The sequence below is a fragment of the Pituophis catenifer genome, unplaced genomic scaffold (assembly GCF_029215685.1).
Source record: "Pituophis catenifer annectens isolate HBS135680 unplaced genomic scaffold, rPitCat1.0.hap2 SCAF_1, whole genome shotgun sequence".
In the NCBI taxonomy this organism is placed as follows: Eukaryota; Metazoa; Chordata; class Lepidosauria; order Squamata; family Colubridae; genus Pituophis; species Pituophis catenifer.
Genome location: NW_027256881.1, coordinates 42,091,048 through 42,118,029, shown reverse-complemented (window position 1 = coordinate 42,118,029; position 26,982 = coordinate 42,091,048). Strand labels below are relative to the sequence as shown.

The following is a 26,982-nucleotide window of genomic DNA, read 5'->3' as shown; positions in this document are numbered from 1 at the left end:
TTTCATAGTTCCTCCAATTCTCACATTCTGTGAAATGTGTGTTTCTATTAAATGTGTACCATACATTTTGTTTCTTATCTAATGAGGGGATAAAGATATGATGGGAAGTTTAAACTTTAAAATAAGAAAAATAATTTCTCATATAATATTCATACTACATTGGATTCTATACTATGCTCTAGATAAACCTGACTTTCAGGACAATCTGCAAACTTGGGACTGGCCCAGACTGCAGGTGCTAGGATTCTTAAAGAATAGAGGGTACTGGAACATACCAATTCAATCATGCACTTGTCAGCTTCTTTCCAGGTTCACTTCATGGTGTGTGTTTGATCTTTAAATCAAAGAGCAATAAAATCAAAGATAGTTTTATTTCTCTCTCTGCAAACACTATTTTGGTATAGATAATATTTCCTTGCATTTCATCCAACAGCAGAGAAAGGGCTTTTTCACTTTTTTGCCATAGATTTTAGAGTAACTTTCCTAAAAAGAACTTAGCCTTCACTGCCTGTTTTTCAGTAAATGATGAAAATAATTTTATTCAAGCATTGCTTTAAATTGATCAGTTTCAACTGCTGATTTTTAGCCCCTTAATTTGGTTGCATTTTCTGCTTTCTGTTTATTGCTTACGAGCCATTTGCATATATTTCAATATAGAAAAGGAAGACAAATTCAAACAAACAATGTTTTTATTGAGGTTAACAAAGCCGTCTGAACTTGGAGAAGTGTCTTGCCTTTTCTTCAGGAAAACACAGGATAAATTTAGTTTCCAAAATATGTTAAAAGTTCTAGAGAAATCACATGGGCAAGTAATTCTGAATATTTAGCCAAATCATTTTCCTCTCCTTTGCAAAAAGGACAAAAATTCCAGCCTGGCTTCACTCCTGCTTGTCAAGTCCAAGCTCACTATATAGAAATGCTAGTTGTGTTGCAACCTAAAAAAATTAAAAATAGTTAGTACAGAACACAGTACTGATAACTTTTTGCACACTTTAAGAGATGTATTTTCTGTAGCTCTTTCCACCCCAATTGATGGTCTCCTTGAAGTGCTGTTCGTGCTCCTGTAACACTGGGGATAATCATGGGGGTTTGTCTGCAGTCTGAAGAGTAATCAGAGTTTTTCCTGCCGAATTCTCTTTAGAAAATGGCAGCTACTGTAATGGGCTTTTCACTGATATCCGGAAAGCTTTCTGTGAATTGAGCATTACTGTCAAGTATAACACAGCTTGTGACCAGAACAACAGCAGCCAACGCTGAAGCTGGTGTCACAAAATGCTTTCAAAATTGCTTTGCTTCTTTCGATCATAGCCTGTGGTTGAAGTACTTTCATGTGAGCATGTGTGTCTTCTATAGTAGGCAAAAAGTTCACATCTACACTTTAAAAATATTTAAACACAAGAAAAAAAAAAGGATGCATTTGCATAAGTTGTGTTTTTACATACTTAAATCTATAAAAGACTTACAGTTTGGATACAGTTTCTCATCTCCTTGAGAATCCCTAGCATTATTTTCCTTGCTGTTCTAGACATTCCATCAATCACCTCAACAGATTTTTCAATAAACAAAGAAGACTGATGTTGGGGAGAAATCAACATAGACCATTGAGGTTCCTTTTCAATAGCGTAATTTTTCTACTGAATGTGAAGCTTTTATAGGCAGAAGGATCCTTTCTATCCAAAATGACAGATTCTGGATTTTGCACTATATAAAGTGCAAAGTACAGCCCTGATATACTTATAGAGAAGCCCTTGTTACTACCAGCCAGTTAGTGGGAAGATCTTCCATGGTCACTGTAATATGATCCAAGAGGCTAAATCCCATGCGGATTTAGCCAATCCACAGTTTCGTGAGGAGGAAGATGAATGAGTCTAATCTCTGTACATTTTCCTCCTCCATCTCAGTTGCCCCGCCCCTTTTCCTGATAATGATTAGTGCTACTGGTGACAATTCGACATCTACAACCCTGGATTGGGAATAACATTTTCCAAAATAATGTTTATTTCAAAAGTATTCACTTAATGGATTATGATAAGATAAATGTTTATATGGCGAAACCTAGAATCCTTTCTCAATGACTACAACAAATTCCTGTTTATAAAAAAACATCTTAAGTGGGGGAGGGGGAGATTATGATTTGGTAGGTGGAAAGGCTTGCGTATACAGAAATGGAAAAGATATTTCAGAGGACCAATGATTATCTTCGCAGATTATAGTATTAATTTGTGACTCTATCCATTGTAAAGGATATTTCTACCTGTTTTAAAGAATCCTCATACGTTGGAGAACAATGGCTGCCTCCTGGTTGAATATCTAAGATAATATTAGGCATCTGAGGAGCTCCTGAAACCAAAATATATTAAATGCAATCTACATTAATAGGACAGGAAATATGCTATTCTGAAACATAAATAACCATGCACATTAGTAACACGGACAGAAAAGTATTTTGCTATATGTCTAGGGAGATTCTCAATCATCCAGTTCATAGTTGTCAAAAGGCAACCAAACTTTCTTGTTTTTTTCTTTAAAAATGTTTCGCTTCTCATCCTTCTTCAGAACCGAAGAAGCTTTTTGAATTAGAAGCAAAATGTTTTCAAAGAAAAAAAATCAAGAAAGTCTCGTTGCCTTTTGAAAAGCACCTCTGGGTATTTTTCTATCGCTGTTTGAACATTTGCTGGCTGGTGGTATGCAGGAAATAATTTACTAGTGTCCTCTACCTATTTATTCCAATTCATTTTCACAACAGGAGAGCATTTCAGATATTCTGGGGGGCCAAAAATGTGTTTAAGAGGATAGGTTTCTCAATAATTAATACAGGTAGTCCTTTGAACGTTCGTTTAGTAACCATTGAAAATTATGACGGCACTGAACAAAGGACTTATGACCACTGACTGAAGCTGAGGCTGCTGCAATGTTTCCACATCACAGGAACAAAATTCAGATGGAAAATACCTTTCATACTTGTACCCCTATTTTAATATCTCACAAACTTTGTATAATTGAAATTATTGTGCTTTGTATGTATGCTCGCCTTGGAAAGAATGTGATTGGTGTTTACTTCTGAACAAAAATATGTTCCAGTTATGCTATTTTTTAATATTACTTTTACAATAATTATCAAGCACTTCATATTTGGAAACATATCATTAACAATTGATAACCATGAGCACAGTTTGCGTATACTAATGGTTACTATATGCTGGCTACAAATTCTCTCTTCTTTTTGAACAGATGCTCACACAGAATACACAATATTCTTAATGGATCATTTGAAGTCAGATATTAGTTGAAGGACTAATAGAGCAAATTGTTCTATATATATCTATCTATTTTTCAATAGGTGAATTAAAATTGCAGAGAAAAACAATGGAATGCTAAGTATTTTTGGCAACTATATGAATGAAGAAATGGGATATTTGCTTTAATACCAAAAATCTGTTCAAATATGAAGACAAATATTTAAAATTAATAATTTGAGTAATTTATCTATTTCTGTGTTAATAATTTCCTCTCAGTAAGCGGACTAATTTCTGGATGTTACAACTATTATATTTTATCTAAATGTTAATTTATTGCATGTAACACATACTATATTTTCCAATATAATCAATATATGTCAACATATCAGGATATGTATGTATAAATCAGGGGTGAAATGCTCCCGGTTCGGACCAGATTGCCCAATCTGGTAGCGATGGAGGCGGATGGTTTGGAGAACTGGTAGCAAAAATCCCTGCCTTCCCCCATGCCCAGCTGAGCCGCACAATCATCAGAGGCTTTTTTTTTACTTTTAAAAGCATTTTTTCTACAACCTCTTTGGCCGAAAAAATGCTTTTAAAAGTAAAAACAAAAAAGCTTCTGATGATCGTGCGGCTCAGCTGGGATCATCGAAGGCTTTTAAAAGAAAACCCCCCTTTTTTTTCTTTTAAATGCCTCTGACGATCCCAGCTGAGTTGCCTGATTGACAGAGGCATTTAAAAGAAAAAAACTCTCTGCCGATCAGGCAACTCAGCTGGGATCGTCAGAGCCTTTTGAAAGCATTTTTTTACAACTTCTTCGCTGAAGAGGTTGTAGAAAAAATGGTTTTAAAAGTTAAAAAAAGGCCACGCCCACCCAGTCACATTACCCCCCCCAAGCCACGCCCACAGAACTGGTAGTAACAAATTTTAGATTTCACCACTGGTATATATGCAATCCCTGTTCCAGAAGGATGAAATATGCTGAAAAGTCCAATCTAAAAACAAGGGCCACTTACACAAAACACTAATTGGTCTAATTTAGCATCATGATCCTAATTTGATAAATCTTAGTTCACTGAAGAAAAAAAAAGAGCATGGATATATGTAGTCCTTCCTTGCTCCATTCTGTGAAAGGTTTGCTAAAATTAATCTGGTTTCTTAATCCAAATTATCTGGTAGAAGCCAATGCATTTTTCCCTTTCTCCAATTTTTGAAAGAAGAGAGCAATGCTGCAGTTTTGTTCTTGCTCCTAAATGTGGATTGGACAAACATTTGCAACTATTTCATTACCCATACCCCAGATGTGCTCTAGAAATTCTTAGTGCTACCTTTATAATCTGAATTGTTGCTTTTGGCATGATCTTGTACAGCTTTTCTAAGTTTAGTGATGTATCTTAACAACCCTGCCACGGGAACTCGTTGATCCTTTTCAGAAACTGTGATATAAAGAGAAGGGTAATTCTAAAAAGAAAAAAAAATGTGAGAGCAGGAAAGGAAATGTCTGAGTTAGCAGGATGGAATTATTGATACCAATCTGTGCAGGCATTAATTTTTAACTTGGTGGAACTTGCTTTACCATGTCAGCAGAAAAAAAGCATTAACAGAGTTAATTATATGGATGAAAAATCTATCCAGACTGTAGCCATAGCTGACATTTTTGAGAAGATCTAATCTCTGACTTGATAAACAGTTGCACTTGTCTTCTGTTGAAAGTCCTCCATAAACTCTTTATCCGAGACTAGAAAGAAACTCAAATAAAACTTTGACTCTGGTTTTAACTCTATCCTAGCTGCTATTGAAGCTACTCTTTCTTCATTTGGAAATAGATAACCAAGCAAGTCGGTTATCTGAGGGTAAAGCAAGACAGTGTTAAGTTTATGGTGCAGCCATACCTATTCACAATTGATATGGGAAAGTTACCTGTTTACTCAAGAGTTATACATCCCCCTTAAATCCCCTTCTATCAGTTTTGCCTGCATTGTCATTGCTATCCCTATTGATTAGATTGTAGTCTGACCACAGCAATATAGTCCATTGCACTTTGGTGACAGTGATCCAGATACCAAACCAAGCTGTCATTCCTTTTCTATGAGCGATAAACTTTTCATTTGTCTCTGTTAAATTTCATTTTGTCATTTGTATTTATTAATTAAATTCTGCATGTCTCTCAGATCTTTCCAGATCATTTTGAATTTTGTTTCTATTTTCTAGGATATTAAGTATTTTGCCTAATTCTGTATCATTGGCAAACGTGACTATCTTTCCTCTTTATATAAATAATTAATCAAAATACTGACTAGTGGAAGATCCATAACTGATATTTTTAATCGCCTACATTGGCTTCTTCTCTCCTCCATTTCCCCCTCCCTGCCACGGAAACTGTTTGTTTATTTTTATTTTATTTTTATTTTTATTTATTTTTATATGCCGCCCTTCTCCGGAGACTCAGGGCGGCTTACAAGGCGTTAAGCAATAGCCTTCATACTTTTGTATATTTTATACAAAGTCAGCTTATTGCCCCCACAAACCGGGTCCTCATTTTGCCCACCTTAGAAAGGATGGAAGGCTGAGTCGACCTTGAGCCTGGTGAGAATTGAACTCGCAGTAATTGCAGGCAGCTGGATGTTAAATGCTGCCTTAGTAGGAGGCATTAGCCTCCTACGCCACTCAGGCTCTTTTGTAGCTGTGCCTTTGGTATCTTCTCCTTTTAAGAACTCCCACCCCTGCTGAGTTCCTTTTCCCATTAGTTACTTCTGCAATTGAATCCTACTTATTATTGCTTATTGAAATCTGCTTTTTAGAAGTATAAGTTATATGCTTCATTATGCTTAGTTTTAGTTTCCCTTCATTTTGAGTGGATTTCATTGAATTGTCTGAACAATTCTCTAAATTTAACATTTTAGTTATGTACAGTGCAATAATATTTAATCAGTACAAAATGCAATAGTACCTGTGGCATAATATTTTGGTATGGACAATAACTTTTAATATATTCTTTGCAGGACTCATCTCCCACTGGATCTCCCCATTCTTCTTGTTCCTCAATAGTCAAGGGAAGATAAGGGTCCAGCATTGTATTTAAAATATCCAGAAAAGGTGCCTATAAAGAAAATAAAATCATTTTTTTTCTCATATAGGTTTTACATGAGTGAATCAGATCCCAGAGATAAGCCTGTTTTTTTTTTTAGTATATTTAATTTGTGAGAAGTTAAAAGTAAAACTTTGGAATATTAGTGGTTAAAGATACAAGAAAAAAGGCAACTTCTTTAATCATACATGAAGAATAGTAATGTATCATGCTAAGCCAAAGTGTTTTTAACCGTGAGTAAAACATCTACATAATATGCTAAGCTATAAGTTATAGTTTCAGAACACAGTTGTGTACACATTACCTGATAAGCGAAAATCAAAAAACCATATTTGGTTATTGCAGATATACAAAATTATTTTATTCCTCACTTACTGTAATGTTCAATTGTCCTGGCCCAAGAACTGATTCAACTACAGATGATTCTGCCAATCCTAGACCAGCATTGCTTCACTTCTTCTATCAGCTTGATCTCTAAGTATTGTAACTGCCACTCTAATTCTTTTATTTCCTCAAATTTGAAGGAGCGATTTTCTCCTTGAAAATCTGGTTAAGCGCAATACTGCCATTTCTAGAGGTTGAGGGTACTTGGACAACTTCCTTCACTGCTTCTGCTAATGATTTGTCTTCCCATTACTTCCATGCCCAGTTTGTTCCTTATCATTGCCAAATTGCTCAGGGCTTAATAGAAAGAAACAAGCGGAGGAAAACAGCAGGGGCAGATGGTTTAGCAGGCCACCACTTCATAATGGCAAGAGCCTCAGTAGGAGGTGGAGAATGTCAAACCTGTCAATGTCAAATGTCAAGCTGGTCCTTTTTCTGGATATAACCATGAAAGAAATGGGCAATTGTAATAGATTATATAGAAAGTATTAGCTTCAGAAGAAAGCTAATGCAATCCATCTTGTTACCTACTGAGCCAAACACGCATAGGATACTACTGGAAGGCAAAACCTAAACTTTGTTTTGTTTTATATACTGTTTGTGTGTGTGTCTTCACATACACACATATAATGTATAACTTCACACTGACAGACAGTAATCAATTGTATGATGTTTTCATTCTAGTAAACAACATTTTTATCAAGCTGAGTCACACTGTGGCTGATATACTTTAACCAAAGCTGAACATGGCAGACTAATTAAAATATATAATGTCAGGGACTGTGATTTACAATCAAATCCTAATCACCAAAACCTGACACTTTGTTACATCATCACTTTAAGTACTTCTGTTTGTTTGAATTGATATAGGATTTCCTCTTTGAGCAGGAGATTGGACTAGAAAGTCCTCCATGGTCTCTTCCAACTATGTTGTTCTGTTAATTTGCCTCAATGACTGCCCAGAAACCTCAACCTCAACAACAACAACAACAAGAGCTGGCAATGGCCTGGAGCAGGAAAGTTGAAGAAAGAGACAGAGGGGTTAATTCTGGCTGCACAAGACCATGCCTTAAAAATAAATGCATACAAACCCAGAATTGAGAAGAGATCAACAGATAACAAATGTCACCTATGCAAAGAAGTTGAAGAAACAGTGGATAACCTAGTTAGCTGCTGCAAGAAGATCACACAGACTGACTACAAGCAATGACATGACAAAGTAGCAATAAAGGTGCATTGGAAGATGCATCAAGGAATATCATTTGCCTGCATGCAAGAACTGGTGGGACCATAAAATAGAGAAAGTCATAGAAAATAAGGAAGCTAAATTTTTCTTGAACTTTAGAATTTAAACAATCAGGCACCTGGCATAACATCCCGGACTTAAGAATTGCCAATAAGAAACACAAAAAAGTCTGGATAGTGGATGTGGCTCTTCTAGGAGACAGTGGAAGAGAAGAGAAAGAACTGGAGAAGATCACAAAATACAAAGACCTGCAAATAGAAATAGAACAACTATGGCTAAAGCAAGCAAAGTTTGCCCCAATAGTAATAGGTGCCTTGGGTGTAATCCCAAAACAACTGGAGCATCACTTGAACATCAAGCATTGACAAATTCACCATCAGTCAATTGCAAAAGGCGGCTTTACTCAGAATAGTTTCCATCCTGTTCTTAGTAATATGTCCATACAGATGATATCTGCAATACCGTCAACCATCCACATCTGCCTATCCCAGGTCCTTAGAAAGGACTTGATAGGAAAAAAATGCCAAACCCACTCTGAACATCTGGCTGACTGTGCGACGAACAATAATAGCAATAGTAATAGTAGCAGCAGTAGCAGCAACAACAACAACAACAACAACAACAACAGCAGCAGCTTGATTGGAAAAGACTAGACCACTATATTACAATGGATATTTTGATACAATATTATGTCTATAATGAACAATCTGCATAGATTTCCAATTACTTTTCAGATAAAATTCAAGTTATTAGTTTTAATTTTAAACAGCACTAGACACATGTACTTCAGTGTTCCTCCACCTTGGCATGGCTTATCTGTCACTTAAAACAGCAGAAGAGACATTCTTAAACAGCGGTTCTCAACCTGGGGGTCGCGACCCCTTTGGGGGTCGAACGGCCATTTCACAGGGGTCGCCAAAGCCCTCTCTCGCCCACCCCCACGCCTTCACTCACCCTCACCCTCTGCCTCTGTTGGATCGCCCGGTCGCTTACCCCGCCCACTCCCAATCTATTGCTGCCTCCGGAGTCCCAGCTGGTGGCTAGAGGGAAAAAAAACTTTAAATTCTTGCCGCGGGGCTTCAAAGAGCTAGCTGCAAAGAGGTAAATTCCTGGAGCAATTTTTTTTCCCCCTACCTATGCTGAAAAGCGAAATTGAAACTAAAAAAGGGTCTTTTCTGCAACGTGACAAAATGAGGCAGAGAGATTTCTTTTTCTTTTTCCTCACCAAAAAAGGTAGGTACAAAACTGCAAACAATGGGAAATTTAGGGCAAGATTTTAAAACACAAAATAAAAAAAGCTCTATTTAGGGAATTGTAATAATTGAGATACTATTAATTGTATATTGTGTTGAAAGCAGAAATGGTTGTGGTTTGGAGGAATATATGGGGGAAATTATTTGGTTTATTAGTATTGGTAAATATAATTAATTGATTTGTAAGAAATTGGATTGCATGGAAATAATTGGAATATTCATGTTCATATTGATTAATATACAAAAAAGATAGTTATATAACTAATTGATTTATATTAAAATGTTGAATTTGTATTAAACAACTATTACATAATTAACCAATGTGAGGATGGATATAAAAATAGATGACAATGGGAAGGGGTATAATATAGAATAGAAGGGAAAAATTGAATTTGATTAAGATTAGAGATGAGGATGAAGGGTAATATTGGTTTTTTAAAAAAATAGATGAGGAATAAATATGGTAAAAAGGAAATATAGAAATTGTAAATTTAATTGAAATGACTAAATACTGTGTTGGAAGAAATATCCCTCTGGGTTCTGCTCCAAGTGGGGAAAAAGACACTGGAAACATGGAGACTGTTTGGAAAGATGGTTTAATGGTGGACAGGATCACATGGCTTGATGGGGCCAATTGTGTTAGTTTCTGTTGCTATTGTGTTGCAAATGTCCTTTGACAAAGGATTGACTTTCTGCCTCTGGCCCATTAACAAAGGGTGGGGGGCAGGAAGGTGGGAGCTGCTTTGTCTGTAAAATATGCTTCTCCATTTCTCATCCAGGGAAATATAATATTCTGCCTTTTTAATATTTCCCAAAATATTTCATTCTTCTAGGAAAGGGGTGGGTGCTAACCTCCTACAACTGTTTAAATTTGTGAACCGGCCAAATACTCTGTTCAAAGAAAATACGTTGTATGTTTGTATGTGTGTTTCTAATTATTGCTATTTATTCCTATTTGTTCTCTTTTATTCTTTAAAGTTTAACAATTCATTCTTTATCTTAATATCTTAATATTTGTTTGGGGTTGGCTTTCTTCCCTTTCATCTTTTTTATTGTACAGCAATCTTTCTCCTCAAACCTACCACCTCTGTCTTTTCTTTCTTTCTTACTTTCTCTTCCCCCCCTCTTCTTCTTCTCCCTACTTCCTCTTTCTTTCTCCTTCTCCTCCTCTCTTCCTCCCTCTCTTACCTTCACTCCTCTAATTTTCCTTCCCTTCCTTCATCCCTCTCTATTGCTGTATCCTTTTATGCATATGGACTACTCAGAGGGCTGAAAAAGTTATTTTTGACTGGTCCTCGCACTTTTGACCAGTCCTCGAACTTACGACTGTCCTCACAATTTATGTTTTTGCCCTATCTTGTCACCATGATGAAGAGAAGCAGTTGTGAAATGAGTGACACAGTTGTTAAGAATGGTACAATGGGCATAAATGATGACCAGTCATAACTGCGAAGACCGGTCAAAAGTACGAGGACCTGTCAGAAATCACTTTTTTCAGCCCTCTGGGTAGTCCTTTTGTGCACAGGGACTACTCAGAGGGCTGAAAAAGTTATTTTTGACTGGTCCTTGCACTTTTGACCAGTCCTCACATTTTACGTTTTTTGCCCTATCTTATACCATGTTGAAGAGAAGCAGTTGTGAAATGAGTAACATGGTTGTTAAGAATGCTGCACGGGCATAAATGTGAGGATGGTCATAAGTGTGAGGACCAGTCAAAAGTGCGAGGACCTGTCAGAAATAACTTTTTTCAGCCCTCTGAGTAGTCCCTATACACATAGCCATGGCCATCCGGTCACATGACCAGCTAGCCACGCCCACCCAGTCACATGACCTCCAAGCCACGCCCACAAAATAAGCCACGCCCACAGAACTGGTAGTAAAAAAAATTTAGAACCCACCCCTGGTTGGGGGTCACCACAACATGAGGAACTGTATTAAAGGGTCACGGCATTAGGAAGGTTGAGAACCACTGTTCTTAAAGATAGTCTCAATGTCAAGAGCTAGTTCGGTTATCACTAGGATTGATACTTTATTGTGGATGGGCAATAGTTTATTGAAAAAAAGTCTTTAAATATTAATCTAGAAAAAGCACCAGCATGGACTTAAATCAAATACTAGTTATCTTACCTGTAAAACCACAGCTCTGATAAGATGAGGTGCAATATTGCAGAGGGCACCTGCAAGAACTCCTCCAGCACTCATGCTCATTAAGGCTGTTTGCATAGGCTGAGAATATCCAAGTTCATGCAATAACGTGATGCAGGCCTGGAGGTCTTGGATACCATTGTGTTTCTTCATCATACAACCATCTTTATGCCATCTCAAGCCCAATTCTCCTCCACCCCTGCCAATTAAAATAAGAGTAATAACAAAACAAAAAACAAAACAAAAAACCCCATGACATTTTATTCCCATCCTAATATTTATCCAAGAATATTAAATACATATATGATTTCATTAGAAATGCCTGTTTTAAGTGTTAATATTGTTTAAACATTAAACTAAAGAAATAATAATCAGGTTGGCTTGAATGTGGCACCGATCACTCTCTGTTTCTGCAAACAGAGGAGAACACGGCAACTGTTTTTGATTTTCTTCTTGGATAAGAAATTATGTCCCTTGGTATTAAGTATCAAAAAAGCCATGGATCTTGCAATTCTCAACATATTGCTGTTGGTGGAGAACATACATTCTTGCAAACCAACTCATCACGCTCCTCTTTTTGTGATAAACAACATTGCAGAAAGAAGTATGAAATAGTATGCAAGTAGAATATTCTTTATTGAATAGAATATTCTTTATTGGCCAAGTGTGATTGGACTCACCAGGAATTTTTCTCCGGTGCATAAGCTCTCAGTGTACATACAAACAATAAAGTGATAAGTCGTAAATTATATAAATCATAAGATACAATCATAAATCATAAGATACAAGCAACAAGTGATAAACCATAAAATACCAATAGGAAAAGGTAGTAGGAAAGATGAAAAGATGAGAGAGATAACAGCAATATAGTCCTACTACATGGGTAAATATTTTTAGGCATAAGACAATTTGGTGGGAGTTAGATATTTAGCAGAGTGATGACATGGGGGTAAAAACTATCTTTGTGTCTAGTTGCTTTGGCATGCAATGCCCCATAGCAGTGTCCTGAGGGAAGAAATTGAAATAGTTTATGTCCGGGGTGTGAGGGGTTTGTAAATATTTTGTCAGCCCTCTTTCTGGTTTGTGCAGTATACAAGTCCTCAATGGATGGTAGGCTGGTTGCAATTGTTTAAGTAATGCATAATCCCAAGAGAGCATAAAAAACATGAACAACTATTAGATATTAAATAGAACCAGAGATGAAAATGTGTCTGTTGGAATTCTATATAGCTTTCCCCCTTTGCTCAGTGCAATTTTCTTATGCTTATTGGGTTTTCTATACATAATTTTGTGATTACAATGTTAACAGATCATGTTTTGTGGTTTCTCCAAGTTGGATCCAAAGGTGCTGATATATTTTTGGGGATATATACATGACCAGTTATAAAATAGAGTAAATCACTAGTAACATTTGAATAGAAGTGATGAAAGGAGTGAATAAACACATACATAATTTTATTTAAATAAACTATTTAAATTTGAAAGTACTGTTTTAGGACAGGGCATATATAACCTTATTTTTAATACATTTAAATTATTACATTCTAGTATGTCTTTTAAACTGAATTAAGGATTAGACATTCTGAAATATTCTAAGCATGCTAATATGAGAATGTTTTGTTAAAACATTATATAGTTTTTAAATTTCAAAATACACATGGATAAATTTTAAATTTTAAAATACATGTGGCGTTATTTTCCTTCAGTTGAATAATTTAGAATCATGTAAAATAGCTGAAAGTTTACTATATGGTACTAACCATAAGGACAGTATAATTTTCTTCAGTAAAAAGTAGAGAAGGTAAAATAGAATTTACTTGTATATTATTATATTTAAATAGTATTTAAAGGATAGCAAGCATGTCATTTACAATTTCTGTGCTTAGCTGAATATAAATTATTCCTGTGAATGTATATTACATTATTTCTTATGCTGAGAATTGAATGACAAATATCCAAAAACTTTTAAACATGGTACTAAGCCATAGAACTAAGCTGTGTTCTGAGGAAGTTAGAATTCATACAAAGAACATAGCATTGTTAGCAAATAATCATCAGCAATAATGTATATTACAAATAACTAGCAACACTGGCAAAAACATTTATTTATGGAAATTTTTTTGAATGTAATAAAAATGTTGTGACTGAAGGAGAGAGCTAAAACTTTAAGCAGTAACAGCATCAGGCACAAACGTATTGACAATGAAATATTAAGAACAAGCAAAAAAGTGTTATATTACAAACTTACCTAACATGACAAAAAGCTAATATCCACCCATCCTTGATTAACATTAGATTCTCTGCTTTAAATGTCATGTTCAAATCTATTCCATAAGCTCCATAGACATGAACCAGAAGTGGCATCTTGCACAGCTGCGTAGAATTGTTTTTATAAAAAACTGTAATTGGTACCCAAGTTTCATCCTGAAAATGTGGGAACATTTCAGAATAAAGCATATTTAGACATTTGCAAATTATAAAATCAAAAGAAAAGTTCAATTTTCATTTATCCTAGCATTCTTTGATATTTTGTACAAAACTCTCAGAAAATAAAAAAGAAAGTTGGGATTGCTTCAGGATTTGTTTACCGATATAGAGCATAAAGCTCATTAAATACAACTCATGAGAAGTGTATAAAACATGAAAGCAGCCCGTTCCTCCTGCATCTTCTGCATTGTGATCTGAACAGCTTTACACTCTTCACACTGAACGTAGCAGCAAACATAAAAACTTAAATGTCTGCTAGGAATTCTCTGCTATATGATTGAAAAATACAACAGGTTGCAGCATTATTTTTCTTATTTCATGAAAACGTGTGCCTCACCTGGGAGATTATTATCATATAGTTTCACATTTGTATGTTTTATGTTAACACTTGCTTTCTTTGGGGGGAATTTTTCTCCTGACAGCAAGGAAAATAGGACCACTTCATTTCAAGCCAGGCTTATTGAGAAAAAGCATAACAACTTTGCTTTCATGTTTCTTAAAAGTAGATCTTACAAAAAGAAATGTTAACTCTTCAGACAGCAGAGAAACAGCGATAGCTCTACTGATTAGGGTTTTTTTTTTTTTTTAAAAAAATTCATTCCAAGTCCTGTTTACAAGAGGCTAAGAAGACAAGAGCTTACCTTGCTCTTAGCTTCTAGACGTACAGTTTTACAATTTGCTGTAATTGGTACTTCTTGCTCAGTAAATTCAATAAGGCTCTTTTCCATCAATGAATATGCAAAACAAACTGGAGACTGAAGGGGAGACATGAGCCAAAAATAGCAAGTGTTGGCAGTATAGTCAGAATTAGGTTCCAATTCTAGTGAACAGGCCCAAGCAGGTAGCTAGAAAACAACAGAAATTATTAATATTTGCTCAGTTTTTTGGGTTTTTTCTGTTAAACTATATGTTGTAGTTTCCAGTCTGATAACAGAATTTGAATCTTACTGGCCAAGAGGTGCTTCACATACCCCAGTAAAAAGCTGGGTTGGTAGCAGGACCTCACTATAACACAAGTACAACAATTCAATTACTTTTCCTAAAAGCTGCTTAAATGACATTCAATAAATAATGCAAATGGAAGTAAAAATATTTTGAAATAATCAGAGGTGGCAAAATATTAGGCAATGTCAGTAAAAGTGATATTGGGGCACTAAAAATATAATTAAAATGCATGATTTATCTTACAAGATTTCGCCTTGCACTCTTCTATGTTATCAGAAAGTTTTAAAAATCTTTCTTCCTGCCCCTCTGTCTGCTCTTTCACTCTATCCAACTTGAAATCCAGCCAAGTCAGTGTCTGTTATTGCACTGAGGCCTTGCATTGGCTTTGGGGTGCTCAGCCACTTACAATCCTTGCCTCTGACTCTGTTCCCAGCGTTAGCCATTGTGAAGAACAAAATTATTTTTTTGGCACAGCTACATTCGGAAACTCAGGGCTATTATGTTTTAAGACTTAACACTCCTAGAAATGAAAGGAATCAAGATTCATTCTCTGAGAGCAGCAGGGTCTCTTACCCACTGCTTACTTTCTTTTAAGAAGTTCTGGTTACTGGGTTGATAAAGGCTTTTGGAAATTGAGGCAGTCAGAGTCAAAAAGCTTTACACAGAAAAACTGCACTCTGTGTAATTGATTAAAACCTGAAGAGGATCAATCTAAAAAGACTAAAAAACCTTATAAAATGGGCACTATATTTAACTTGACTGCTACAATTAGCGAAGTAGAGAGTGTATAAGCTTACCATCTTATTGCAATCATGCTAAGTGAAATTTAAAATATTTGCTGATAACTGAATAGTAAGGCAGAAGTTAACCTATGTTTTCAAAAGAGCCCTTTGATTTTTAAAGTTATAGAAAACCTGACTAAGTAAGATGATGCTCTAGACAAAGAAATATAATGGATTTTAACTGATCCAGGTGTTTAACAAAATGCTTTGTTAATTAAAATGTTTTTTATTCATGATTTGTTTATAATCCTATGCAAAACTTCTACAATTTATTGTGTAAAATTTTTATAAATCAAAGTCCACCAAGGTTTCATCTTATGTTTAATGTATGCATAATGTACCATTATTTATTTTGTTTTTGCTATAAAATTTGGTAAGCATTGGGTAAGATTAATTTCTGAAATTAATAATTGAGAAATAGGTCTGTTAACTACTAAGTAAGGAGTTAAAGTTGCAAGTTACAATCTGCTTGCTCTGTGTCAGCAAGCAGGAACGAACTAAAAGAAAATATGCTATGGATTTGATATGCATATGGATATGTTTTTTTATTCCATCACTACATCAGATTCTAAGGAACCAGGGAAGCTGATACCATAGTCCTATTTTGCAGAGTAGCTATTCTTTAGGACTGGTGCTAATAAGGTAATGTGATATTTTTTGCTGAAGTAGCAAAATATTCTGACAAACAATAACTGGAGAAACTAGATAATTTAGCTACATTAATAACTACCCTCAAAGCATGCTTGGAATCTTCATTGCTACTCAATAATCATGATGTTGATAGTCTAATGGTAGTTGGGTATATAATTCAAGACAGGGAAAAGCATGAAGAAAATAATAACCAAATTAATGGCACAAATATCCTCAGCCTATTATGACTACATCCCATCCAACACACCAACAGGTTATTTCCCAAAGTCTCCTGTGTTGAAGGTTATGACAATTCTAATTTTAGAAGTTAGGTACTTATGTTTAGAAATGCAATGTGGGCTAACTGCCTTATTCTATGAACCAGGGGCCTCTAATTAGCAGTGTGTATAAAGGACACAATTTATTTATTTTTTTATTAAAATTCTTCTTCTCTGAAAATCTTTGGATAAATACTATTTACCTTACTCTGGATTTAATAAAAGAATTCATTCTGAAAATTATTACTATTAAAAGTAATACATGTAGTAATTTAAATATTTACCTTAACATTTTCAACTGTATTTGATACAAGAGAAATAATATCCAAATAGAGCTCACCACCGAGTTTTAGAAAGATCACGCAGTGATCTCTGAACATATCTAAGTCGATTAATTTAGTGTTTTCTTTTACTGTGTAAATGGGCTGCCAATTCTCCAAACCACACGAACCAACTGGAGCTTTCATCAGCTATAAAACAAAGAAGAATCTGCATACATATATGAAAAAATGAAAATTTGCAACATTTAAGCATTTTCACTCAAATTTTAGTATTCATGTAAGAAAAAGCTTCCATAAGCATTCAATAATTTGAATAATTAGATTATTATTAACTTGGATAGCTTAAGATATTCTGGAGAGAGAACTATCTTAGCTTAGATTCCTCTCATCTGAAAATAAAGAAATAGAATAAGTAATTTTCATATTTTCAGAGGAAAATGAACATGCTCTCTTTTATATAGCGTCTTAATAGGTGTATGTCTATCCTTGCTAAATTTTGAGGAATGAAATAACTAACACATATTTTTCAACGTTGGCTTAAGTACCAGTCAGAAATTTTTTAAAAAAATTCTAGCTGAGCAATGCTGTAGTTCTTTTCCACAGTTTTTTGGTATTTTCCAAAGCTTCTATACATCTCAGCAGGAAAGATAATAAAAAGATGAAATGGAGGTCATAGAGATATGAGCATTATGAAAAAATATGATAGAATTTTTGTTTTAGAAACAAGATACACAATAAAAAACAAATGCAATGATTTTGATAGATTTATCCTAGCCACATATATCTCAAAGTTTGTGTTTTTGCATGAAGAATTTAAATAAAACGATCTTACAAATGCAATGTGATAATTGAGTGTATTTTAAAAGCATATATAGGAAACACGAACATTAGATTTGACTATGAAGCCAACTATAGGTTTTTTTCTTGGAAATTAAAATCAGGGAGTCAGTGTAGTGTAGTGATTAAGTTTTTGGACAATGGACTAGGAATGATTATACATAGTTTCCCTTAAACATGGAAGCTAGATGGGTCTCTGGACCAGTTTTATATAACTAACCTGAATCCATCCATCCATCCATCCATCCATCCATCCATCCATCCATCCATCCATCCATCCATCCATCTATCCTGCAGTGGATCAGAAATGAATTGATTTGAGCTGGTAATAAATTATTAAAATATATAATGTGGTTGTTTTTCTGAACCAAGCTTTCTAGTTCCCATACCTTGTACCCCACAGGGTTTCCATATGTAGTAGGAATATATAGCTCATTGTTTCGATGCTCAACATGATAAATGATATTTTTGGTTCGTTTTTGCACAAGAACAGGAGATTTAAAAGGGCGATGACAATCTACCAACCATACTTCAGAAGTGGTCTTGCTATTACTATTTATAGTAATAAAATGTTTATCCTTTGTGCGGTAGAGATCCACAAAGTACCTTCAAACAAAGAACACAGAGACAATAAAATAAAATAAGATGTCATGATGTCAAAATTCTTTGGGTGGCTTATTGCATGGGTCACAAATATTCAATTAAAACACAACATAACACCTTCTTGCTTAAAATAATATATAAACTTCAGCCTGCTTTGAGATTATGCCCTTCAACTAAGGGCAACATAAGGGACTTCAACTAAGTTAACTTCAACTAACAAATTGGTGCTCTCTGAGTTTTGTTTTCTTGCAGCTGATTCATTACCAAACTAAGTAACATAATCAGTGCTGATAAAGTTACCTGGTTTGGGTAATGAAACATCTGCAAGAAAACAACCAAGCTCAGAGAGCACGAAGGACTCCTCATTTAACTCTGAGCTACAAATATTCTCCTTTTATCAGTAAGTCACTTGTTTTGGAGCAGCTCAGAATTTAGTAAGAATCAAGATTTGGCTCCATACATGAGGCAGGATGCACAATAGTTTAGGTGTTCTCAACAAGGATGAAAGCAAATTGTGGAGAAGGGATTGTTAAAGAATTCTGTGACAGGGCAAAGGATGTAGAACTGCTGGCATTCGTAATCTTAAGTGTTATGGGGGTTGAGCTGAAATGATTTAATCTAAGAGAAGATTGGATCTGAAAGAATATTTAAAATGCCTCTCTTTCTTCCCTCTAGTCTTGTTTTTATCCTGATAAATGTAAGCTACAGCTTTTTGTTGTACTTAACAGGGAAAAATGAGGCATCGTTTTTAAAATAATATTCTTCTGTTTCAAGTCTCACTTAATAAACCAACATTAAAATAAAATGTTTTGCTTTGGAATTACTGTATCTCACATTTTGTTTAAACCATAGTCTGCTTAATTATGATTTGTTCAATAAGACAGAGTTGGCTGGATGCCTATCTCGATAAACCGTGAACAGCTGATTATATTATTGCACAACTCTGGGAGCCAGACACCTAAACTGGCACAGAAAAGAAAGTAGGCTACTTCCTACACTCAGCAGCTTGTACAAATTGACCCCAAGATTATTCAGCTAGAAATGGGTTTCGGACTAATCTATCACACCAGGTTTGTTATTTATATACATGAATATGGATCTATATGTTGTTGTTGTTTATTTACTTACTTACATGTATGTGTATGCATTATTTATATACATGAATTTGCAGCACATTCTTACCAGGCTAATCCAGCCGACACACTCAACTTTATCAGCATCAATCCACTATGCTTTTTAAATGGGGCATGTGGCAGCAACCTAACCTAAATTTTTCTATTGTTGCACTAATTAATTTGCTACAAAAGGCAACATGGGCAATAGCTTTGGGATGATATGACCATTATAGATAGAGAATAGATCAAGGATTTCTGACTACGTTAAATATATGTAAAAAAAAGTCTTGTTCACATATTTTTTGTATTCTTTTTGCAAGAAAGGTGCTGTTTCACAATTATTCCATGTGTGAATAAAATATTATAAAGCTGTAAATGTGGGAATTTTTCCCTTCAGTGAGAAATGTTTGCATTTATTGAGTTGCTACATAAAACTTTTCTAGTCGGTTTTCTTTTGATTATTATCAAAACATAGCAGTTTCTTTCTGGATATTTGTCCTATCTATATTTATCAGATTTAATACAGAGTTATACATAGAGAAAGCAGTTAACTATATCTGACTTACCTTGCGTCACTTTCTGTATACACCAGTTCAGAATGCTTTTTATTAAAATCAGACAAGTATACAGTATGACACTGAAGATTCTTTTGGATGGTATAGAACAAAATCTCATGTGTAGCCCATTCTAGACAAAAAAGAAAGTTTAGTTTTTGCTAAGGGACCATGAGGAATTGTATTTAATAAATCCAATATAAAATAATAAATTGGAAATGAACATATGAAAAATTACATGCATGCACAATTCTAGAGTTAACTACTGATTAAGTTTAAAATGAAAAACAATAAGAGATTAATGCAAGTGTTTTTCAAGATTTCCTTTCCTGCACAATCAATGTGCAGTAAGTACCACTGTGCAGGATGCGTTTCTTTCTGGACTGCAACTGTCAGTCTTTCTATTTCTTCAAGTGCCCAAACAACAGTATTTTACCACTGTGAAAATAAAAAAGATACCAATATCTAGCACATTTATTGCAGCTTTTGAGTTGTATGAATAACACTATTATGATGGCCTATTAACATCTGTGACATCTATCGTAACAACTGTCACAATGCTTTCCCCCACATTTAAGCTTTGCAGTAATTGCTACTGCTTGTAATTTTTGCATATTAAAGGCCCTTCCCAATATGTATATATGTTTCAGTTTTAAATATTTAATGAAGTGGACTAAAATTCAAATAATAAAACAGTGTGAATGTTGGATTAGGATTAGGAAGAGCAAGGTTTAAATGTTCACTCAGCCATGAAAATTCAGTAGATGACATTAGGTTACTACATTTCTATCCAACCCAATTCACAGGGTTGTTATTAATGGCACAAAATTGGAGAATATTACATATCATTTCTTCAATTCTGGATAGGCAGAATATAAATAAACAAAAAAAAGAGTTATGGTTTATGTCCTTTGAAAAAATGCCATTTTAAGCAAGTTTAATTTGTTTCAATTTGTTTGGAAGAAGGAAATTTCAACTGCTCTTAATTTCGACACACATGGGTTTTGTTATGTGGAAAGATTCATTAAAACTAGTGAAGTAGGGGGCTGCTTGATATAGGATTATACATATCCAGATTTAGAAATATCTGAGAGTTTCATGATAATAATGAAACAAGCTTTGTGACACAAGCTCCTGCTCTTAAGTATTCTGAAATCAAGATACATATACGAAAAGTGTGGAACTTGCATTGGGATACCGTCTTCCCATTTATCCTAATTTATATTCTCTTCCCAATCTCAGAATATTTGGCAAATCTAAAAATTATGAAACCATAACCAAGTGGATTTAGCATGTTGTAACAGACTTACACATATGCAAGGAACCAGGTTTAAGGTGGCTGCATTAGTCTAACACATGAGATTTATGCAAAAGTTATGCAAATCACTTGGCAAGACTATAAGACAAATGCTACTCCAAGAAGAGTTTAGGCAATAACTTCCTCTGAAAGGCTTGATTCAGCACTTCCACATGATTATTTGCCCATGTGTCTAAGATACTTTCACCTGGATGCCCATTCCCTTTTTACTAAATGCTTACCAAAGCTAAATGCATTTGGGATAACACATTCCACTTTTGATATTGGATGTAGTTTCACAATAATACAAGCATATTCTTCAGAGTTGGCACTTTTAATTCCAGTAGCCATATATCCGTGATCTGGAGAAATGCGGATTTGCTGGATAAAAGAATTTTCAAAGGGTAGAGCTTCTGTGCTAAGTAATGCTTCGTAGTTCTCTTCACCTACAATACACAAAACAGTCATGTTAAAACAGGAGAATTAGTGCAAAGAAATCATCCATTGTTCTGCTATACCATTGAATGTGTTTATAGATGTAATGTTTTGGGATTAGTTTGTATATACAGACCTTGATTGTGCTAAAGTTACTCAAATTCAATGGTATGAATTTATGACTAGTTTGTCACTGCTTTAATCGATGTGGATTGATTGATTGAGCCAAGATGGTATTGATTCTTAGCAACCACAGCGATTTTCTCCATTAATCAACTGATTGATGGATAGATGGACCTTAATCACAGGGCAAGTCTGTGGTCATATACTTTTTATTTCAAAAATTCTACTTTAAATTTTGTGCAAAAAATGAAAACAAAGGACCTGTTTTTGAATGTATTTTACTCCCTAATCACTTCCAAATATATTGGCAAAGTCATGGAAGAGATATGACACCACTTTTTAAAAAGATACCACAAAATTAGTTATTTTAAGTATATTTTCTCATGCTCTTTATTTTTAAAAAATAAAATGGCGACTAAAATGGCCATAGGTATGTGTATGGTATATGTTTATGACTGGCTGGCTTAGGAATTCTGGGAGTTGGAAGTGCACACATATTAAAGTTGCAAAGTATTGTTCTATAGTTTATGTGCTGCACAATTTCCAAATTGCTAAATAAAATTACAAACCTAGAAGACATAATTACTTTATTGTATGTTTTAAAAAACTACTTTGAATGAAATTTATCGCTTAAAAATATTCTCTTTTGAATGGAGTTTGATTCCTGGAGTTAATGGAATTGGTTTAAGTATCCAACTATCCTCTCTGAAATTCACAAAAGCTCAAGCTACTTACATACATTCCGAATGAAACATAATTTTAAAATAAAAATATCTTACACCAAAATGCAAGGCCATACATCTTGTAGTATGAGACCTAAGATATGTGGCCTCCTGCTCCAGCTTCTCTCTGACTGGTTGTAGTCCTAACCAATTTTGCTGAGAATAACATATACCTTTTCCTGCCTAATGTAACACACTGTTTTTGTAAGACCTTATTGAAAGTTTCTTTTAATTTATTAAAGCTATATATGCAGCGACTAAAAAAAATTAAATTTAGTAATATAATAATCATACCTACTTCTCCTAGCTTTGAACGAAATATGCAGCCATTTTCTTCAAAGTAAATATAGTCTCCAAACTTAATCTGTTTAACATTAACATAAAGATGGATCCATTACAAGGGATTTAGAATTATGTCATTATCTGTAATTATATTTTGTCAAATTCCTGTACAATAAACTGAACTTTTTTGAGGTCCATGGAATTTCTATATAATTAGAAGAAAAATATGCTCCTTCATATTCCTCATGTAAGATAAACACTGTAAGATTTAGCATTTCTCTCCAAGCTGTCTTCCAGATGTACTAGGATTACAAGTCTCAGAATCCTCAATTACTGCCAAGCGAGTATTCTGGTAAATGCAGTATTAGAATCATAGAATCATGGGCTGGAAAGGACCTTGGAGGTCTTCTAGTCCAACCACCTGTCCATGGCAGGAGATCTTATATCATCCCTGACAATTGGTTGTCCAATACTTTCTTGAAAACTTCCAGCGAAGGCACACCCACAATTCTGGTGGTGGTGGTGGTGGTGGGAAGAGTTATTCCATTGGTTAATTGTTCTCGTTGTCACTAAGTTTCTCTTTAGTTCCAGGTTGCACGTCTCTTTAGTGAGCTTCAACTCATCGCTTCTTATCCTATCTTCAGGAGTTTTGGAAAATAAATCGACCCCCACTTCTTTGTGACAGCCCTTCATGTATCGCAAGCTATCATGTCACCCTTAATTCCTCTCTTCGTTAGGCTACATATACCTAGTTCCCTTAACCTTTCCTCATATGATTTGAAGAAAGCTTCTGTAAAGATCTAACTCAATGAAACAGTCTTAGTTTATACCAGTGGTTCTCAATCTTGACCACTTTGAGATGGGTGGACCTCAACTCCCAGAATTCCTCCATCAGCATTATGTAAGTTGAAATCCACCCATCTCAAAGAAGCCAAAGTTGGGAAAAACCAGTTTATACCATTCTAAACACTTGATGTTTATTCCACCATCATCACATCTCAGTCAATAGCTTTTTCATCTCCCTCAATTCAGTAGTAATCTTTATGTTAATACAGATAGTCCCCAACTGATTGCAATTGGCACAGGCAATTTCATCACTAAATGATGTGATCCTAAAGTTAAATGTCATGTGATGGTGCCATCATATCATATGCCTGTGGTTGTTAAGTGCAACATCATATGACCGTGGCAATTTTCATTGACTTTGCTTGTTGGAAGCTAGTTGTAAAGTTCACAAATGATGATCACATCACTGTAGGACACTGTGATTGTCACAAATGTGCAGTAGTTGATTAAGATCACTGGGTCACTGCTATGGCCACAACTCTGAAGACTGAAGGCTACAGTAACTTCAATTGATCACTGAAGGAGTGGTTGGTAAGCAAGGATTATAGTTGCAAAGTGTTAATCAAACCCACTCTGTTATCTATTATCATAGGCACCTTGACTTAAGGCATACATAGATGTACACAGGCATCACCTTACTTTGTACCAGGGATGAAATTCACTTACCTTCCCTACTGGTTTGCAAATGTGCGCGCGCCCTGCATGCACTCGCTTCACTTGCCATCGTCTGCACATGCGCAAAGCCTTCTGCGTATGCACAGAGGCTTAAAATCATCACAAAAAAGGACGTCATGACGTCTGTGTGTGTGGGCAGAGCCTCCTACAGCTGCCGCTACTGGTTCACCCGGGCCGGATAGAACCGGCTGAATTTCACCCCTGCTTTGTACCCACCGAAACATATATACCATGACCATTATTTGTTTGATTTGTATCCAGCTATCAAATGTATTTCATTTGCTTCTCTTATCCTTGTCAGTGGATGAACCCTGGCACTGGAATATAGTATTTTTCCCATTTAAAACATTTGTTTTACTATAGGAACTAATACATATATCTAGCTGCTACTAGTATATTTATACATATACTTTTCAGTTATTAGAGAGTGAGATAAAGTTCAAGATCATGAATATATATTATTTTGATTAAGCTAAGCTTGATTCCTAACAATACCATGGACACATCCTTGGCAAAAATATGAAACTTGTTTACCATTGCCTTCTTCTGGAGTTTGTTTTTACTTATCAGTTATGCAACACACCCAGGGTATGAGTACATCTGACTCTGGTTTATTTTTCAAGATCATCCAAAGTTGTTTACAAATGTTTCTATATTCTTGGTATAGTTAATTCTTGAGATCCCTTCATACAGAAATATAATGTAAGCTTCCATGTTATTTATTAGATTTATAACTTGTTCATTCAGAAACTCTAGGTAATGACTCATGGTCCCTCCTCCCATTATTCCCTACAAGAACAATCAGATAAAAAATTTGTGTTGAGAGCACAAAACTGGCTCAGAGTCAACCAATAAGTATTACATTTGCTCTCCTATGCAGGCAGTAGGTGTTTAGAAAAATATTCAGAATTTGGCAGAAACAAATGGAATACAAATGTACAGTATAATCATGAAATGTCTTAAAAACCAAATAGGCAAAAAAAACAAAAAACCTCACCCCTCTCCTAGTGAAATGCAAACCATTAACTTCAATAAATGTAAATGGATATTTAAATTCTGGAATGATCATGATGGACATATCACAAAATTGTTTTATTTTGATGGAAAAACCTTTGTCACATTGGTTTTAAATCCTGGCTTGAATTTCATTTTTCCAATGTATTCAGTAAATAGACCAATGAAAATTATTCTCCTTCAGTCTCTCAATGTGTAGAATTGGGTTAATAATAATACATTATAGTTGTATGGTGGGGATAATATGGAAGTAATGCACATAAATGAGCTATGTATATGCGGACAGTAACAAGACAAGTGTTATCATAGAGACATCTCTTTAAATAATTTTTGAAATATTATTTGAATTAGCCTCATAAGCAAGCTAGCAACTTTTATAATACTTACCATCAGGCTATTTAAACCTAATGAATGACTGTCATAGTGTTTTTCCAATTTTTGTTTAATTCTCTCTCTCAAATCTATGTAGTTTGCTGAACAAACCCGCCAGTTCTTTTGCTCTGCTTTCAGAAGATCCTAAGAAAAGATATGAAATGCTAAATGTTAATAAGCAGGATTTATTTTACCGTATACAATCTGAAATTATAAACCAACTAAGATACCCTTAATAATTTTGTATATCCTATTTTAGGAAATTAAGTTAATAACCAAATATGTTGGAAAGCTATGGGAATGAGTCTTCTTTATCAGTAATACTACTACTTCCTTTGAATTGCAAATAGCAGACTTGGAGAGGTGTTCTACCCCTTCTTAATTCTGAAAGAATTAATCCTTCTCTTCCTATGATCTCAACGCTGTCCAGAGCTACCACTGGCTGCTATTGATAATGCAAAAATGTGAACATGAATTATATTAGCAAAGTCAATGTTTAATTTGTTTCTAAAATTAAAGACTTTCTCCATTTTTCCACACAGATAGCCTCACAATATGAGAGCTAAATAGGTACTCAATTTATTTGCTCATGGCAAGGCACTCTGTCCATTAAGAATGATGTGGAACCTTTGATCTATGGACAATTTATAATGTTTTAATACTTGTATACAAATTCAAGGACCAATCAATTGGATTGAAGGTAAAGTAAATGCAATGTGGATGATTATATCATTTGCACAAGCTAGTAATACATAATGTTATAATCTGCAAATTCAATTTGGTCCAAGAGGCTTATCTGTTCTTCTATTATTCTGATACATTGCCAAATGGTAAGACCTAATCTATCTATATTTGAAAACATAATAATTTGTAAATTAAAAATATAAGGAAATTATGGGAAAAAATTATATAAACTACTACATAGCTGAAAAGATCTTAGCAATGTTAAACAATTATTTAGCATTAGCAATGCTACTGTATTTATTTGTTTGTATCTCACCTTTATTATTGTTACAAATAATTTAAGGTGGTGAACATGTCCAACACACATTCATCCTCCTAGTTCCCATTATCAGTCTCTTCCTGATCTAATATAAATTTTAATTGGATTAGTCCCACTTAATTCCGTGTTTTTTATTTCTATAAACTATATAGAAGATGGAAACTTAAGAGATCCCTTTTGACAGTCCCTCAGTTCTTAATTCAACATTTTCATTCTATCAACACAAAATTGAATTAAATGTCTGATTACAGGATTTAGAAATTGTCTTTGGCAGAAATGAGGAATATCTTTATTTTATTGGACTGTAGTCTGTCCCTGGATTTCCAGTGAATAAACATTTTTTTTA

The 26,982-nt window shown here is 34.7% G+C and overlaps 1 protein-coding gene across 2 annotated transcripts in view; it reads right to left on the bottom strand.

Moving 5' to 3' along the window:
- Positions 1-671: 671 nt before the first annotated feature.
- Positions 672-26,982, bottom strand: part of PREPL (prolyl endopeptidase like) — a 31,006-nt gene continuing 4,695 nt past the window's right edge. For both annotated transcript variants that reach the window (XM_070948400.1, XM_070948409.1), the window contains 13 exons: positions 25,649-25,777; positions 22,739-22,808; positions 21,407-21,610; positions 19,880-20,000; positions 17,985-18,201; positions 16,762-16,947; positions 14,484-14,687; positions 13,604-13,779; positions 11,338-11,554; positions 6,190-6,339; positions 4,568-4,700; positions 2,255-2,340; positions 672-935 (listed from right to left, as the gene is read on the bottom strand). In XM_070948400.1, coding sequence (XP_070804501.1) covers positions 879-935; positions 2,255-2,340; positions 4,568-4,700; positions 6,190-6,339; positions 11,338-11,554; positions 13,604-13,779; positions 14,484-14,687; positions 16,762-16,947; positions 17,985-18,201; positions 19,880-20,000; positions 21,407-21,610; positions 22,739-22,808; positions 25,649-25,777 — 1,950 coding nt within the window. In that variant the 3' untranslated portion in view covers positions 672-878. The remainder of the gene's footprint in view (positions 936-2,254; positions 2,341-4,567; positions 4,701-6,189; positions 6,340-11,337; positions 11,555-13,603; positions 13,780-14,483; positions 14,688-16,761; positions 16,948-17,984; positions 18,202-19,879; positions 20,001-21,406; positions 21,611-22,738; positions 22,809-25,648; positions 25,778-26,982) is intronic.